General features: G+C 40.8%; 1 protein-coding gene across 7 annotated transcripts in view; it reads left to right on the top strand.

The window, feature by feature from the left end:
• PDSS2 (decaprenyl diphosphate synthase subunit 2) overlaps positions 1–19,443 on the top strand; it is a 171,699-nt gene that overhangs the window by 70,025 nt on the left and 82,231 nt on the right. For all 7 annotated transcript variants that reach the window (XM_039528882.1, XM_039528878.1, XM_039528879.1 and 4 more), the window contains one exon: positions 14,160–14,294. In XM_039528882.1, coding sequence (XP_039384816.1) covers positions 14,194–14,294 — 101 coding nt within the window. In that variant the 5' untranslated portion in view covers positions 14,160–14,193. The remainder of the gene's footprint in view (positions 1–14,159; positions 14,295–19,443) is intronic.

The following is a 19,443-nucleotide window of genomic DNA, read 5'->3' on the forward strand; positions in this document are numbered from 1 at the left end:
CTACATTTTTTTGACAGAGGCAACTGCTTGCAAGCTATCCACATCACATTCCAAGATCAAATCAAACACTGAGCAGGAAAAACAGAAGAGACTGACAGTTGGTAAAAATTTCATGAAGTACCTTTGGTGTCCTTGTAGGCAACTGAACCCGCACCCTCCTCCCCCCGCTCCCCTTGTCAAATCTTAGCTCGAGGTGAAATAGATACGGTCAAGAGCAAACTATATTTGCTAACTGTGTCTTAAAATGTGTGTTTAGTTTGTGTTTAAAAAATGTTGTATTACTGAAAACTATAGTTTGTAATTTATTGGCCTAAATACTGTTCTGTCCAACCAGCATTAGGATAGGAGGAATTTACAGTACTTAAATGCATCTGAAATTCTAAGTTTTCTGAATAACTAACATGTTTGAGACTGGTTTCAGAGTAGCAGCCATGTTAGTCTGTATTCACAAAAAGAACAGGAGTACTTGTGGCACCTTAGAGACTAACATTTATTTGAGCATAAGCTTTCGTGGGCTACAGCCCACTTCATCGGATGCATAGACTGGAACATACAGCAAGAAGATATTTATACATACAGAGAACATGAAAGGGTGGAAGTAGCCATACCAACTGCAAGAGGCCAGTCAATTGAGATGAGCTATCATCAGCAGGACAAAAAAAACTTTTGAAGTGATAATCGAGATGACCCATAGAAGGTGTGAGGATACTTAACATGGGGAAATAGATTCAATTAGTGTAATGGCCCAACCATTCCCAGTCTCTGTTCAAACCTAAGTTAATTGTATCTAATTTGCATATTCAAGTTCAGCAGTCTCTTTGGAGTCTGGTTTTGAAGTTTTTTGGTTGTAAAATTGCTACCTTCAAGTCTGTCATTGAGTGGTTAGAGAGGTTGAAGTGTTCTCCCACTGGTTTTTGAATGTTATGATTCCTGATGTCAGATTTGTGTCCATTTATTCTTTTGCGTAGAGACTGTCCGGTTTGGCCAATGTACATGGCAGAGGAGGTATTGCTGGCACATGATGGCAAATATCACATTGGTAGATGTGCATGTGAATGAACCCCTGATGGCGTGGCTGATGTGATTAGGTCCTATGATGGTGTCACTTGAATAGATATGTGGACAGAGTTGCATCGGGCTTTGTTGCAAGGATAGGTTCCTGGGTTAGTGTTGATGTTGTATGGTGTGTGGTTGCTGGTGAGTATTTGCTTCAGGTTGTGGGGCTAGTGGCGTTCTGTTATTTTCTTTGTTGGGCCTGTCCTGTAATAGGTGACTTCTGGGTACTCTTCTTTGAGACTGTCTCTTACTGTGACTGCCCTTGTTTTTATAGCTGTCTTTCTGTATCGCTAATAGTTCTACTCCAGGCCCTAAATGGGCCACACAGCCTAAAGTCAGCTTGGTGCTGAAACTTCAGGCAATTCATTAAACACCCTCTTTCATTCAGATGGAAACCCTCCTTAGCAGTTCTAGGCATGCATTGTCTCTCTTTAGCTGACTCCTTACGAAGTCAAGTTGTTCAGGGAACACCTAGTCATGCATTTTACAAAAGTTCTCTTGGACATAATCCACCCCACCTTCCACCACTGTCCCCTAAAAATAAATGCAAGTCAGCCTCATTCTCTCATGACATATCCAGGTGACGCATTTGTTCTCCCAAAATCTTCACCCAAGGAGAGTGAAATTTTCCATTCCCTCAGTTCATTCTGAATCTGATGATTCTGGTCACTTCAACCTCGATAAGGATGTTCATTACTTAGTAGATCCTATCTATGCCACCTTAAAGACAGCAGATCCAGCTTCCATTGACCCAGGATGCCATCGTGATGTAGGAAGGACAAAACATGTTCCTTTTCCAGAATCTTTGGGGGAAGCAGTGGGCTTAGAATGGTTGAACATCACCAGCAGAGCCTCCTTAGAACTTTATCAGTACAACAAGATAAGGTCATCCAGGATTTACTCTTCCATTTTGTATCTCTGCCAAAACTTCTCTTATAGGAAAATCCTGATTCAAGTGGATGGACTAGCAGATCTTAATTACTTCATGGACTGTGAATTCAAGAACTCTCTCTAAAGTGACCTTCAGATGTTCAGTTGTCACCTGGTGAGTAACCAGGGGTGCCGTCACTCTGTTGCACTGACAGCAGAAAAGTTTCTACAAGGGACCGGAGAGAGATTACTGGAAAATACCCTGTTTACTTTATATACCATCATCTGTGATAATACAAGGTTCTCTGCCAAAGCTTTTCACTGAAATATTGTAGTGAAGTGTAATGCATGGCTTAGGACTCTTTATATGAGTATAGTCTCCAGTTGCACCCTCATCCAGCCCCTTTTTGATGGGTGAAACTTTTCAGAGACTTTTGGAAAAGTCCTGAAGCATTTGTCATATTTCAGCAAGACTGCCTAAACAAGCCACTTTGAGGGAAACGCGAGGGAGAGTTGCAATTATGACCAAAAGACTGAAATTTCACCTGAACTGCCAGTCCTTTCAACCAACTGGGGCCAGAAAGGACTTCCCAAATGACAGCTAGAGGGAACATATCCTAGAGACAGCTTTCCTATAAAGCAGTGAAGTCTTGGAAGTCCAGGAGCCTTTTTATCTAAGAGGAAGATTGAAGATTTTTTTCTTCCCCATAACCAATACCACATCAGACAAATGGGCTCTCAAAATTATCAGTGTGTGCTTTGTAATAGCCTTCCAGGAATCCTCCCCTGCAATATTTTGTCTCTTCTTCCCCAGTATCCAAGTGATAGTGGACATTTAGACATATCTCTCACATTTGAAGAGATTATCCCAGTACCAACAGAATACTGTAAACCGCTCAAGAGTATTTGTGGTAGACAGAAGAAAGTGGAGGCTTTGATCCAGAACTGGACCTGTCAGCATTCAGTCTTGCAGTTCACAAAGTTCATTTCAAGAATGAGATCCCAGTCTCCTACTATAAGAGATGGCTCCAAAATATGTAGGCTTCTTTGAAGTGTATACAGCACAATCTTCATATCCCAGTGCATCAGTTCAGCTAGTGTGCCCTGTGCTTCACAACTGGGGTTGAGCACTATGAACTCCAAGCACTGCTCTTCGTGTACTCTCCTGCCTCTTAGGTGTTCATGAAATTAATGGTTAGCCTATTAACCTGGGACAACAAGAGATTCAGATTTACCACCGTCTAGACCAGTGATTCTTGACCTTGGATTCACAACCCCCAAAACATCACACATAACTCATAATTCTTCACAGTCCTTTGTAGTCACAAAGGAGTTTTTGATCCTTGGGTCACAGGAAAAAACAATGAGGAGGGATTTGGTATCTTTAATTGCTTGTTTTGGGGTTGGTGGAGACTGTTATTGGGTGGGGGTTTGGTGCTACTCTGTCCCCTTTGTACTTTTCACAGGGCATTCCTTCAAGAGGCTGTGAAGAAATTGGCAAGTATTGGCTCATTGATATCTCCATCTGGTTGGTATGATAGTAGCATATGTAGAAACTTCCACTGGGCAGAACTGCCTAATCAATCATTTGAAATAAAAAGTGTAGGAGACTGGACGATTTACTAATCAACCCTACTCTGGTGAAGATCTTCATAGTACTTATTCAAACATAGCTTATAGTGAATGCCTGTTAGTCTGGATAACAACCAATGTCAGAATGTTGGCATGAAGGCCCAGATGAGGTCCATGTGTTCCAGAGCAAATGATCCTTCCAGGAATCCCAACACTGCATCAGTTTCCTGGAGTTGTGAGCACTAAAGAACACTAAATTGCCGAAGTAGTCAGAATATCATCCAGGACCAAGCACCAGTGAAGCTTTTCACTCTGTATGGCCCAGACACATGTGGTGTCTGAAATTGATAGATATCAGTGTAATGGCTGTGGATTCAGTCAGTCTTCTGGGATCTTGTTCATTTGGACTGCTGCCATCTGTTACCTGAGAGGTCACATGTGTTGAATCAGTGTTACTCTCAAAAGCTTGTGGGACTTCCTTTTCAAATCTAGGAAGCCATCTATTAACTAGATATATAAAGGGATCTGGAGAATTTGTGTCCATGGTGTGTCCAAAGAGAGATCTATCCCTTGTTTCTAGCCATGAAGGATACTCTGGAATTCCTCCTGTAGGGTTTTCACAAAGTTGTGAGCCTTAATCTCTTGAGAATGCAATTCTCCGCTTCAGGGGTGATGTAACTTATTCCTTCTAATTTTGGCCTGTTGCTGAAACCCAAAATTTAATCTCTTCTAAAATCAGCATTCCTATGAAGACTGCATATTCCATGACCTGTGGAGCACTGAATATTGCAAAGACTGACTAAAGCTCTTTCTGAACCATTGTGGGCAAATTTTCATTGCATTTCTTGACTCTGAAAGAACCTTTTCTCTTAGCAATCATTTTAGCAAGTAGAATTGTTGAGCTCTGAGGTCTCTCTCCATCAAACAGTCCTACCTACATTTTTTTCCTGCACAAAGTAGTGCTCAGATCAGCTTCAAACTTAGTCCCAAACAAAAATGCAACCTTTCATTTAAAATCCGTTTGCTTGCCCTCATCTGTTCCAAGTCCTCTCAATCTTTAGAAAAACAATTGCATACATTAGATGTGTTTCTGGGCTGTACAGGTCTACTTAAGTGGAACAAAACCTTGGAGGAAGTAAAATGCTTTGGCTCTATCTGGGAGATATAAAAAGGCTGTCAAGCTTCTCAATACACTGTTTCCAGGTGAATAAAATATACTACATTCCAGTGTATAATTTATTTCAGTAAGCAATCTCTTTTAAAGTGGCAATAGCCCACTTGACCAGCCAGGGTCATCATCCTGGACTTGAACAGCAGAGCAACCGAAGATGAGATTTCCCAAGTGAACACTTGGTCATCGGTGCATTCTTTCACTACCCACTGCAAAATATGAGTTGGCCTTGGTTTACGTAATGTTTGGATGAAGAATTGTTCAGTCTTTCCTTGGCCTTCCCCAGCAAAACCCGTTTTGTTAACAAAGGATGCCTGTATCCAATTTAGTCAACAGTCCTCAGGTGCCTATTTTCAGTCACTGCTTAAGAGTCTCACCCTAGCGGTGTCTAGACTGCTGGAACAGCAAGTATCTATCCTCCCCGCCTTCCTTCCCTCCAATAAATTTTTTTCTTACCTACATTTTCTTCGTCTCTAAGTGAGTTTCTGCTTTTCCATAAGTAACAGGCCTGGACCCTAACTTTGTTATATTCCTTTTTTTTCCCATGCCAACATAATCTGAATTTTCTATTCAGGATAAGTTTTTTTTGTTTGGTTTTTTTTTTCAGCTGATATTTTTTTCTTGTAAGGGAACTGAACAAGAGACAGACTAAGGTGAAGAGGTCCATTTAAATATTTTGTTAGGCAGATAGACTAGGCTAAAATAGATTTACTACTTCAAGTTAATCTTGATTTACAAAAACTCTTGTTTGGATTGCTTATTTTATGTGTCCATAGTTGTGGCAGTATGCCCTGGGGTTCAGTTACACTGTAGTGTTCTGAGCTTGCCAACAGGGGGAACTGGTAAGCTGCCAAAACAAACAAAACAACCCCCCACCACACCCTGCAAGAATCATCTAGATTGGAACAGTGGGTACATACTTAAGGAAAATCTAGAACTATTATGAAAACTAATTTTATGTATTCCTTTCATGTACTGAAACTAGTTTGTGTCTGGCTTTGCTGAACTAGAAAAAACAGAGAGGAATGGGTAAGGCTCTCTCATGATGATTGACCAGCTATATACCACTGTCCAATAGATTTTTGTTGTAAAGTTGCTCTAGCTTTGTTGAGCTACTGTGTAGGGAGCAGAGGTTCCTTTTTCTTCCAGAATGAAGCAGATGAGATTCAGGTGGCCAAATATCTAGTCAGTCTTTGAAATCCAAATGTAATAAGCTTTTTTTTAACTTCATACCTGCCATGAACTTAGTCTTTAACATAGACAAGGTATTTTAGGGTGTTTGAAGAATTTAAGTTAATAGATATTAAAGTTCTAAGTATTTGTTAAATATGTAGTAGGCAGGTGAAAATAAGTGACTTTACATTACATTACATGTTTAGCATACTGTGCTTTATTTAAATGTGATCACTTGAGCAAATTCATATAAATATTTTGTGTTACATATTGGATTGTTATTTCTAGCAAGTCATTATTGAAGCAGATTGGAAACTAGCCATGAGGATAACAGAACTCTCACATTTGTAGTGTTGACAGATAACCATGCTGTGCAGATAATGGCTACCTCTAGGTTTAGAAATGGCAATTGTAATTAATGTTAAAAATACTTTTTGAAATATAATTACGGTTACAAGTATATTGTATACCTCTTTGACTTGGGTTGAGCAAAATAGGCAGTGTCTTTCCCTGTATGTCATAAATTTAACACTATTTGCTCTTTGCGGCAAGGACTTTTTGTTCTGTATTTCTGCAGCGCCTTGCCCAGTGGGGTCCTGGTCCATAACTAGGGCTCCTAGGTGCTATGGTACTGCAAATTACTGTTTATTATTTGTAATATCACACAATACTTATGTACAGTGTGGGCCAGCTATATTTTTATGGGAACCACAGCTATGTGGCTTTCTTAATATTATTCCTAAATGTACTTACCACCTTTGTTGATTTTCTTGATTTTGCTTACATAACACTTTTCTAGCTACTTCTTAAATCTTCCTTATTCGCACTTCTGCTATTCCCGTGATTTGTTAATTTCCCAGTTTCTTAGACACTTTCTTTAGGCTTCCCATTATCCAGTCAGCATCATGATATCTCATCCTTGTCCACTCATCTACTTATTGAACCGGCTTATTACATTTCCCATTATTTCTTCTATTCTCCATTTTAATCTCATTATGATATACTGTAGAAAGCAAAAGACTGGTAATAAAATTACTTTTTTGTCATCTCACAATCAACTCCATTGCAGATATTCCAAATTTCGTTCTGTTGCGCAACCTTGATTAACTAATAGGACTAATGCTAAAAATATTAATTGCTTGCAACTAGGCGGTGTGTTTTTTGACAAAATCTCCAAACTGCATTTTTAAAGTAAAATCTGTTGAAATGGGCACTACAAGTTGAGAAATGCACAAAACATTGAGTGGAATGCTCATGTTTGCTTGATTTATTCTCTGTAACAGACGGAGTGTGGTAGTAGGAGGTGTAATTTGCAGCACATTAGCTATTAGCCAGTGTCACTGCTTGAGTGGGTGGTGTGAGTCTCTTGTGTCTGTGTAGCGTAATATGCATGTTTCAGAGCTAGACTCTTCTCCCGTGCATCAACATTGTTCACTCAAAAAAAGAGAGTCCTGTGTTTAAACCTGTGAATCTGACAGTTTTCAAATGGCTTATTTTGTCATATGCATAAAATCTAGCGTAGATGCTTTTCTTCCAGCCTTTTTAATGTTTTGTAGAAGCTGGATTGTTGTAGATTGTTAGTCAGACATACTCATCTATCTTTTTTTATTTTCCCCTGAGGGTGTAGTGTATAATTCCAATCTGCCTAGTCTATGACTTACAGCAAGCAATATTTACTAATGTCTTTTCTTGGCTACTCTATGCTCACACTTGTGATGATATTCTGCAGAGGTTTTCCAAAAGATTCCAAGCTTGACACTACTTGCATATGTGCCCAATTTCACTTGGGTTGCTTTCAGTTCACTTTTTCCCCCTAGAAGAACCTGTCTTCTGCCACATACCCATCAAAACTAATTGCACCATCTGGAAGACTTCTGTGTAGCTGTTACTTGGGCAGAATATCTCTTGGGAATTTAAATCAGGTAGAGTGTGAATGTGACCCCTGAAGCCATGTCAAATAGATGCTATAGTTTCTAGTTTCTAAAGAATGGTCACCTTAGGCTTTTTTTTATTTGTCTAATATAATTTGCTTTAGTATGGATATGATACATGTCAGATGCATAATTTGTCATTTCTGTAAATGGAATTGGACTTTGAATAGTATTTTGCTCATAAATCTATATGCATGTGTAAGGTGTCCTGGCTAAAATTGTATTTTACTTATATAATTATGTGATAGACGTACCACATATTTAGTCATTATACCTGTACAGTTCTTCCTCTTTTACACCTTTGAGTACCTTGCCCTGCACTCTGCGAACAATCTGTTTTTACTAGCAACATTCTAAACCTCTGAACTTTCAAACAGTTGGATTTTTTTATTAATAGTAATAATAGGCTATTTTTCATTCCCTTCCCTCCCCTAGTATAGATCAGGTAAAAGCAGAAATTTAAAACTTCACTTGTTCTCTACTTGCCATATCCATTCCTAAACCAGCAACTGATTTAAGTGCCTGTACTCTGTGGCTCAGCAGGTCTGTGTCCCATGGAAAAGCTGCTTTTTAATGGTATGATATAATACAATTTGTTTCTAGCCCGGCCAAATCATGAGATACTGGGCTTCCAAATATCAAAAAAAAGTTTCTTCAGATTATCTTTAATATGTTTAAAATTATGAATACTAATTTTTCTGTACATGAGAACTAAGGCAACTTGGTTTTATGGACAAAGGAATAGGAAGGAATAGTACCAGTAACTTTTTTTTTTTTTTTTAAAGAGCTACTTTTCTCTAACATACATCATAAACAAAATGCATGAATGGTGTGAGGAAGTATGAAGATTTTATTTGCACATAGTTGGATGACCTGCATCTCTCTTGTGCTTAACCAAGCATGAGTAATACGGTGAACTTAAACTGAAGCCAGAAAACTGTTTATACTATCACACACCATCATGTATTCTGTAAATAGGATGTGTATGCTGTATATAGTCAGAATATATGTATTTTTCTAACTTTTGCGGGACTGTTATAGTATTTACATGTGGCTCAAACTTTGGAAATCTACACAATGTTAATTGTTTATATCATCAGTGCTTTCTTGGCATGAGGAAAAGAATGTGGCTTTTCATCTAAATTTTTGGAATATTGTAAGCAGATTTTTACTTACTCATTTGAGTAGTGAGAATAAAGATACAAAACCTGTAAATTCACTGAGTGCTGAAAACAACTTTTTCCCTTTAAAATCCTTCATTAGGTATATATTTTCAGTAAAAGGAAACCTTATGATACAGTGAACAGTTTTGTTAAATTTTGTTAACCTTCCATCCTTTGTGCACAATTCCTAAAATAATCCATACGCAGTCTTTCATGCAAACTTGCTTGCAAGCACTAGTATCCAGATGGCAAAAAACTATAAAGTTAAGTAACCTGCAGTGTATATGTCCTAAATGCCTTTCCTTGTTGGGTGTTGAAATGTATAAAGACTATGTCCCTCTTCTTACCACAATCTTCATTTGTATAGAGAGAGGTACTTGTCTGTATTTCAGCACCACTTATATCTAAATCCAGAGGGTGCTCAACACTAACAACAGCTTACCTAGTTTCTTGATTTCTAGCCATAAATATGGTAGTATACGAAGGAACGTGTGAAGGAACATCAGAAAATATGTGGATTACTTTTTAATCCCAAGAAAGCTTATCTTGGATATAGCATCTGGTTTTCATTCACGTCTTGCTAGTTTTTACCCATTTTTTAAATTGGATTGTCCGAGGCCGATGACTGAGAGCTAGTAGCTTGCTCAATGTACCGTGGTAAGTAAGTATTCACATTAGGACTCAGATCTCTCCCTACTTCCAGTTTTTTTCCTTTAACCACTGGATCACAAAGCTTCCTAGTTAGGAGAATATGAAATTATTCAAGCAGGTGTACTCTTATTTTTGCAATGGTGAAGTAGTTCATGATCTGACCTTGTGCATTATCCTGTGCTTGAATACTAAATCCCAGGCTGAATATTTTTTTTTGCTAGTTACTGTTACTATTACTCCATGCGCTCATAGTTTTCAAGCAACACTCAAATCTGTTGATTAAAAGTCTGCTAGCTACGTACTTAGGCACTGCCACAGGATTAATTGCCATTTACATTTTAACACTCAATTTAAGAAATACAAGTAGTTTTTAACTGCATGGCACCAAATTGACTTTTAGGATTGGCAGCCAGTAGCACTGCTACAGGCTAAATTTTTAGCATCAGCTGTAAATATTTGTTGTCCATTTGGCCCCAAAGATTTCTAAATATTTGAAAGCCAAGTTCAAAACTCAATTCTAATCTGCAACTGTTTTAAAAATTGAAAACAAAATTTGTACTCTTTAGTTGTCAAATTCTGCAGAAGTGGATTGTACAGTAAGTCCTCACTTAAAGTTTTCCCAGTTAATGTTGTTTTCTTGTTACGTTGCTGATCAATTAGGGAACATGCTCGTTTAAAGCTGTGTAATGCTCCCTTCTAACTCATTTGGCAGCCACCTGCTTTGTCTACTGCTTGCAGGAAGAGCAGCCCATTGCATCTGGCTGGTGGGGGCTTGGAACCAGGGTGGACTGGCAGCCCCCATATCAGCTCCTCGCTCCCCTAAGTTCCCTGTGCAGCAGCTGCCCAGCAGGCTGGCAGTTGCAGCTGTCCTTCCCCCCACTGGCATGTGCTGCTCCTGCCCTCTGCCTTGGAGCTGCTCCCCGAGACTCCTGCTTGCTGTGCGGGGGAGAGGGAAGGAAGGGGGGGCTAATGTCAGGGTGTCCCCCTGCTCCTGCACCCCGCTTACCCCATCTTCCACAGAGCAGGGGGGGCATACCAGGGTTCAGGAAGGAGGGAGCTTGCAGCAGCTGTGGTCTCAGCAAGCTGGTCTAATTAACAAGGCAGTGTACTTAAAGGGATAATGCGCATATCTCCCTCCATTCCTGCTGCCTTGTAGAGTAAGAGAGTTAACCCTTGAGGGTTCAGTCAGTTGCTAGTTCATCATTTAGCAGTAAGGGAAATATCCCACCCTCTGACTCCTCCACCTCAACCAGGCTTCACAGTCATCATCACTGTCTACCAGTATTAAATTGTTTGTTTAAAACTTATACTGTGTGTGTGTGTGTGTGTGTGTGTGTACATATATATAATATATATAGCTTTTTGTCTGGTGAAAAAAATTTCCCTGCCTGCCTTGGCCCCATGCTACTCCCGGAAGTGGCCAGCATGTACCTGTGGCCCTGGGAAGGGGGTCTCCCTGCGCTGTCTCTGCCTCGAGCTCCAACTCTGCAGCTCCCATTGGTTGGAAACTGTGGAGCTGCAGGGATGGAGCCTGCAGGCAGGGCTAGCACATGGAGACCCCCTGCCCTCCCCACAGGGGCTGTAGGGACATGTGCCGACTGCGCAGCTCCCATTGGCCAGGAAATTGTGGCCAATGGGAGCTGCAGGGGCGGTGCCTGCGGGGAGGGGCAGCGCATGAAAACCCCTGGTCCCCCCGCCTAGGAGCCGCTGCTAGAGGGATATGCCGGTCGCTTTCGGGAGCCACCTGAGGTAAGCGATGCCCCCTCACACAGCACAACCACCTGCCCCAGCCCAGAGCTCACACCTCACACCCTCCCCGCACCCAAACTCCCTCCCAGAACCTGACCCAGACCCCTCACTCCCTCCTGCACCCAACTCCCTCCAAGAGCCCACACCCCCTGCTGCACCCCAGCCTCCTGCCCCAGGCTCAGCCCAGAGCCCCCTCCGACACTCCAAACCCCTCAGCCCCATCCCACAGCCTGCACCCCCTCCTGCACCCCAACTGCCTGCCCCAGCCCAGAGCCTGCACCACGCACCCAAACTCCCAGAGCCCGACCACTCATCCCCTACCACACCCAAAGTCCCTCCCAGAGCCTGCACCCCTTCCCGCCCCTCAATGCCTTGCCCCAGGCCGGTGAATGTGAGTGAAGGTGGGGGAGGGTGAGTGATGGAGGGAGGGATGGGGGCTGGAGTGAGCTGGGGTGGGGCCTCAGAGAAGGGGCATGGAAGGGTCGTGGCCATGGGACAAGGGTCGGGCAGGGCAACGGTGTTTGGGTTTGTGCGATTAGACAGTTGGCAACCCTACTTGCTACTCATGACCTCAGAATATATTTTGGGCACCAGCTGCTCTTCCCTCAATGAGGACTGTAAGCTGAATCCATCTGTCTAGTGGGAAAAGGCTGGCAAATGAGATGTTAGTTAGGATGTCAGAACATCAGTTCTTAGCTCTCTCTACCAAACTAAGATGGCATCAGTGTTTCCATCGTAGAAATATGCAGGAGTACAACTTGGAATTCTGTACACATATTTTCAGAATATTGTTTTCTTAACAGGGGCATCTGATGCTTATTTTGCGAGAGCGGGTCTGCAATTTTTGTTTTAGAATGCTACTGCTCACCTTCCTGGGGGCTTGTGGTATTTGCTAGACTCCCAAAAATGTGAGTTTGCTTGAAAAAGAAATGGTTACTTGCCAAAAGAACAGAAGTTCTTTGTGGACATTGCCTCAGTTTATTTGTACTTCATGCTCACCTTTCCTCAGAGCTTTTTGGAACTCCAACCATTCAGTGCTGTGAGAGAGTGCTCATACTGCTCCAACAGGCACCACTTTCCTGTAGGTCAGTGGCATGCAGGGGGAGGCACTTGCCACAAGTGTGAATATAGAGGCAACACTTGAAGAGCCAAACTTGATCTCCTTCACCTCTTTATTCAGCCGACTCATTCCCCAGACTCTTCCTTCCTGCTTTATTCCTACCCTATATACAAGTAGCATGTTGACTGGGTCTTCTTGACTTGCCACATTATAATCAGTTCTGTCTTTCTCTTCTCCTTCAACAGACTATTTTTTTTTAACTATAAGATGGTTATAACATGACTGAAAAGCTGCTGAATGAGTTCCATCACTCTATCTTGTTTTAACTCATCCTATTATGGCAAGGTTTTTCACATGTCAGAACAATCAATATTTGTGGATTGCATGTACTGCAACGTTAGTTAATGTTTGTAAAGCACTTTGTAAATGTAAACCACTATAGAAGCAGTAAGTATTATCGAGACATAATGGAATGAGTCAAGGATGCAGTGGCAGCCTTCAGTGTGAACATCATTGTCTGTCACTGAGTCTAACATGCAAATGGTGAATTTTTGTATTTATAGAACTGTTAATTTCAAATACCATCCTGAAGATACTCTCGTTTGTCTTGGATTGTAAAATGGTGGAAATGTTTTGTAATATTCAACTATGAAGTACTCTGAGATTAAGTAATGTATGGTAGATTTTCTTACACATTAATATCACCTAGCTAAAAGATACCATAGATTTTCCTGGAGCACTGTTGTTATAAAGACAGATATGATCTAATTTCTTCCAGAGATCAAGCCAGAGAATTATAGCCAGGAATAATATGGGATTCAACCTGTCTAGTAACCTACTATATTGTAAAATGAGCCATATAAAAACTAAGGTTATGATAGTATCAAAGATCATGTACTCAAGTTCATTGGAAGTTGGATTACTGCATAACACTTTTGTGGTATATAAAATCCTTTTACTCTAAACTTTTAGCCTTCTGGAGAGTTAGGACTAGGAGGCAGAGATTCCAGAAATTTTGGGTCCAGGAGGAGAGCAAAGCTTATTTTTAAGCAAACTAATTTTTGAGCTTCCACCTTCTCCGCGGTAGTTAAGAATTGTTCATGGCAGAAACAGTGAGAGAGAACTGAATTTAAAGATAAAGCATTTTAAACTGTTCTTCTGTTTGTTCAAACTGTTAATCTTTCTCCAGTGAATTTAACTCCCTCACTTCTATGGAAATTTTCTTGTCTATTGTTCTCTATGGTTTTACTAAGTTTGTTCCTAAAATGCAGTTAATCTTGTTGTATGTTCTGTTATAACATTTAATATTTTTCAGTAGATTATAGATTTTGGTTGTACCCATCTAACATCTTTATGGCTGCTTTTGTTATTTTATATTTGGTAAAAATATTTCATACTATTACTGTTGTACTGTATAACCATCAAATTATCTAAAAATATTCCTGGTGACAACTTTACAGAAGTGCTGGGCATACAATTCTCCTAGGAAATAGAAATGGGAATTCCAGATTGAAGTATTGTGTTTATTTGTATTAGTAACATTTCACCATAAATTATGGAGTAAAGATGACAAAAGATCTTGATTGAGAACTGCAGTTTCCTTCACCCACTGATGTGAATAGTAGAGTCTTTAGATGAAATGATGATGTCACTGTGGAGGCTGAGTCTTTCTACTTGGATTTTGTGAGAACAGGTAAAATGATTTTGTGAAAAATCCTGATTTTATTCCCCCCCTCCCAACCTTCCCCTCTTTCTTTTGGCAGAGGGCTTGTGTATGATAGCCGGAATAACCTACAGATGCGAGGTTTGGTCGTATTGCTTATTTCCAAAGCAGCTGGTCCCAGCAATGGAGCAGAGCTTTCTTTCCAGCATGACATGGTCAGCGGGATTTATTCCAGGTATGGTGCAACCTCTTACAGCAAAAACCACTGACATATGTTTATTGGACAGGTGACTTCCATTATATCTTAATGGCTGTTCTGAAGGCCACTTGGGGAAAGTCAACATTGATTTATGTAATTATAAACTTAAAAATTCCCTTTTAAAATACCAAATGTTTGTGGTTTTTTTTATATATATATACACCTCTACCCCGATATAACGCGGTCCTTGGGAGACAAAAAATCTCACCACGTTATAGGTGAGACCGCGTTATATCGAACTTGCTTTGCCCCCCCCCCATTCCTTGTTCCCTGACCACCCCCTCCAGAGACCCCCATCCCTAATCACCCCCAGGACCCCACCCCCTACCCAACCCCCCTGTCCCTTGACTGCTCCGACCCTTATCCACCCTCCACCCCCCTGCCACCTGACAGGCACGCACCGGCAGCAGCAGGAAGCAGAGCAGCCCGGCCCCAGTCCGCTCCACTCCACCAGCTCCCAGCCGTGGGATGCCCTCTGCACTTACCTGTGGTGGCCACTTTCCTTGCTGGTGGGCGGCTGGGGAAAGGTCCTGCACTCACCTGTGGCAGGAAGTGGAGTGCCATGGCTGGGAGCTGGCAAAGTGGAGCTGGCTGGGGCTGGGCTGCTCTGCTTCCCGCTGCTGGTCAGTGCGGGGAGGTCCACTGCTGCTGGTGAGTGTGGGGGGATCCTTTCCCCCAATTCCCCCTCCCCTGAGCAACGTGGCTGGGGCCGGGGCGAGGGAAGCAGAATGGGCTGCTCCTGGCCCCCCGCTAATTCCCCGGGCCACTCTGGGACTGCGGGGCCCCCAAAAGTGCCCTCCCACAGCTCCTGACCACCCCCGAGACCCTCTGCCCCTTATCGAACCCCTCAGCCCCGGCCTGGCCCGGCACCCTTAACACGCTGCTCAGAGCAGCATGTCAGAGCTTTACCACATTATATCGGGTCACGTTATATCGGGGTAGAGGTGTATATAATTTTTTATGTATATATGGTATACAAAGTGATGGCCTCCCTTTCCCCAACCCTTTGTATGTTGCTCTTCTTCATTGTAAGTTGTCCAAGGTGGGGACTCTACCTACCTCTGTTTGTACAGCTCCTAGCATAACAGGGCTCTCATCCTGATAGGGGTTTCTGGGACCTTCCATGATGATAGGGTTTTTATGAGAACAGTGTCCCATGCTCTGTCCTGGCTGTTTAGCAGTTAGCTGTCTCTGGAGCTGTGCTGAAATCATAAGTGATGTTAGAACTGGTAGAAAAAAATTGAAATTTTGACAAATTTTTATTGAAATTTTATTTGAACTTTGTTGGAATCCCCCTCCCCCCCAATGTTTTCTTCACCATCTTTGAAATTTAATTTGTGACCAGCTCTGATGCTGTTAGACCAAAAACATGCAAATGCACAGAGGCATGTTTATGACCGGATCTATTTAGAAATCGTGATTAAAGTTCCGTTGCATGCTTTGATCTGCTCCAGTTTGGAACAGGAGTACATGAGTGTGCACTAGGGAAAACTGAGTGCGTGGAAACGGAGTCCACAGCACATTTATACCCCAGTTTGTTGCACACTGTTAGACTAGATCAGTGTTTGTCAACCTGGGGGAAGGGCAGGGGGAAGTCACAGGAGAGGTTTGGGGAGGTTGCAAGCAGGGCTGGCCTTAGGAGGTACGAAGCAGGGCAATGCCTGGGGCCCACGCCATAGGGGGCACAGTAAAGCTAATTTACATGTTTCAGCACCAAATTTAAGGTAGAGGTACAATTTTTTCTTTCTAGTGGTGGTGGTGGGGGGGTCATGGGTTTTTTTTGTAAGTCCAAAGGGAGTCACCAGCAGAAAAAGGTTGAGAAACACTGGTCTAGACAAGCCCTAAGAAACATCCAAAAATATATAGTGGAAGTATTATTACAGAAAGGCCGATCGCGGCTCCCACTTGCTGCGGTTCACCGCTCCGGGCCAATGGGGGCTGCGGGAAGCGGTGCGGGCCGAGGTATGTGCTGCCCGCTTCCTGCGTGCCAAAGGTTACCGATCCCTGGTATAGGAGGTATTGTCGTTTGGTTTGTAAATGATTACAGAAAGGCTTATCTTAAAAATGCTTAAGACAGGGGAGAGGAAAACAGTGTATATAGTCTTGAATGTGGTCATTTTGGGAATGGAGATGCATTTTAAGTATTTAAAGCTGCAATTAGACAAATGATTAGTAGAAGCATTTAAAACACTGAATTAATAATGGGTCAACTGGTGCAGCACCGTGGATATCGGTGAAGCTATGAGAATTTAAGACAGTTGAAGGTCTAGTCCAATAATTTAAGTGTAAAAGGAAGACACAACCATAATAATATCTAGAATTAGTCAGACACTCAGAAGATAAAAGACCTTTAAATGCTCCTACACAGAACATTAGGGTTCATTACTGTCTGCAAAAGTGATAACAATGGAAATGTGTTAAATTTAAATCTTCTGTGACGCTTCAGATCAATAGCAAGGTGAAATATGGGAGAAATAATGCATTCTAGTAATAATGCTGAGGCGCTGTATATTTTGTACTATATATGGGCCAGATACTGCTCCCATTGAAGTCAGGGTTTTGCCATTGGTTTTAAATGGAAGTAGGTTTGGGTCCTCCGTAGTTTTTGTGAGCTTGTGTAACACTTTGTGGCTCTCCAAGGACACATTGTATATGGAACTTGTGCCCAATCTCTATTTTTCTCAGTTAAACAGATAAAATAAAAAGGACAAAATGCTTATAAAATCAAGGTCTAAAAGCCATTTGCAATTCCTTTATGTATTACAAATTATATTTTACAAAGACTAGTTTCCTGAATAGGAACCAAGGGACATCATTTTCCAGCCGTGTAGTTTTCTCTCAGATCTTGGTACGGACACAGTCACTATTCTATCATGATGCTGGTATGTGTGTGGAAGTTAGAGGTGCATATTGACGGCAGAATACACCCCTTGAGGCTATGAAACAAAGAAACTTTATTTTAATTATTCCTTTTTATTTTATACATTTTTAATACTTTTCAGGCTATGGAGAATACTTGCTGGAAATATATTCTTTCAGGTTATTTTCAACTCTCCTGTAAATTATACAGTCTTTTTTGTTGCCATACTATGTAATTACTTCATCTATGTACATATGAAAAATGCTGGAAATATTATTTCTGGCACTGTAAAGAGCATCTTCATTGCCTGATATTTGAATGCTGTGGATGGACATTATGTTGTGGGCTTTTAGCTACTGGATATGGCTCACTTGCTCTTTGAGCAGTTGGTAGTGAGTAATTAATTGCTTTCCTGAAGTCCTACCATAAACGAAATTGTTCCAGTACTAGTCAGAGATTATACCAGCCCAATGTTTCTTTCCTGTGTTTGTTTTGGAATCCACATCTGTGTTCTCTTTAAATCTCTGTCCCTACAGTGGTAGCCCTTAACTATCAGCCTGACATATTTGGTAGCCAGTATGTTGAAAATATAATTTGAGAAGAGAAGAAGGGGATATATAGTAGAATATGCTTTACCCATTTAATTCAGAAAAAGATAAGTCAATTGCACTTTATATTTTGGAATGAGGTTTAATTATCATGAATTTTTCATCCTCCATGTTCTTCAGTAAAATAAAGTGCGAATAAGCAGGATGTATAATCTTAAATAAAATAGAATGTCACCGAGTAGTAGAATTAGATTAGGCCACTACTTATTTGTCTTCCTCTTCCTATCTCCAAATTAGTCAGTGTGTGGGACAAATGATAATATAAATATGGGGCACCTATTTATTTTTGGTGAATTTTTATTTTCTTTGTGTGTAAGCAAAGCTTTAGTTGGGGTTATGTAATTGTAAAAAAAAATCAAACTTGATTTTAGTTGCAGCAAAGAGTCTCCTTCCCCTCCAGTTCCCGTATATAGCACTTGTATATTACTACTCCATACATAAAAATGTAAATAAAATGTATTAGCACATAGCTTTTCTTTTTGTTGCATTTTGTCTCCTGTAATCCTTGCTGTTCCTGCCATTTTTTTCTTTTTCTCTTATTATCTTTTCCCTCCTTCCACATAATATGAATAATTCTGCTTATGGAGAGCCCACACTACTTGTTATATTGTATAAAATCCAGAGAGGTGAGAGGTATGGTTCTGTAGTTCGAAATAAGGGAGCGGTGGATGCCCAAACTTTGATAGACTGCTGCTGCTAATTTACACATAAAATTACCTAAACATTTTTTTATCAAAAACAAGTGTAGAATCCTTATACTTGCAAGAAGCAAATTCATTTCTTCTTGTCTGAATTCACCAGGGATGGAAATCTATAGTTGTTTAGATTTAGACTGACCTGCAGTTACAGGGAGGAAATGGCCAAGGGCTGCAATCTAGGAGTCTGAAGCTCCTTAGAGTCTGAAGTTCCCTCCTCGCTTCCTAGCCCAATGAACTAAAAGCACAGTAGAAATAAACAGAACATGTTAGGTGGAAGTGAAGAGAAATAAAAATATTGGAAATAAGGTAGTCTGACATGGCAATGTGTGTGTGTAGAAGTTCAGCATAAACTCTTAAAGGCAGAGTGTTATCAGCAAACGGATATGCTTGTTACCACAGCATAAGGACAAGACTGGGTCTCAGCTGCAGATATTGCAGAGATTTATCTTATTAATGGGACTGCTAATTAGTGTTTGACTTCTTATTATAGTAACAATAGATCTTAACAATCAATCCTCACCTCTACTGGTGCACATTAAGTCTCTTCATCATAAAAGTGATTTTCGTTGGGACTTATTGTTCTTATCCATATCAGCAGCATAGGTACAGTATCCTAAGTAGTGTGTGCTTTGAGGATCAACCAATTAAGAAGGGCAGAAAATGTGTAATTCTAAAATATTCAGCACCTAAGAACATATTGAGTAGGATGGTATTCTTGACAAGATTGTTTGGTTGAAACATAACGGAAAACATGATGAGCATGAAATCTATCCTAATTCTTTAAGGAATTTACAGTTTTGTTTTCCATACCTTAATAAAAATTGAGGAAAATCTACTAAGAGGTGGTTTAAGTGAGTATTTAAAATTATTTTATTTAACTTTTGATCTCCAGGATTAATGCTTTGAGATGCCTCATGTAATTTACAAGAGGAGTCTCAGGAGATGAAAAGCACATCCAA

This window comes from Mauremys reevesii, linkage group 3 (assembly GCF_016161935.1).
Source record: "Mauremys reevesii isolate NIE-2019 linkage group 3, ASM1616193v1, whole genome shotgun sequence".
Lineage (NCBI taxonomy): Eukaryota > Metazoa > Chordata > Testudines > Geoemydidae > Mauremys > Mauremys reevesii.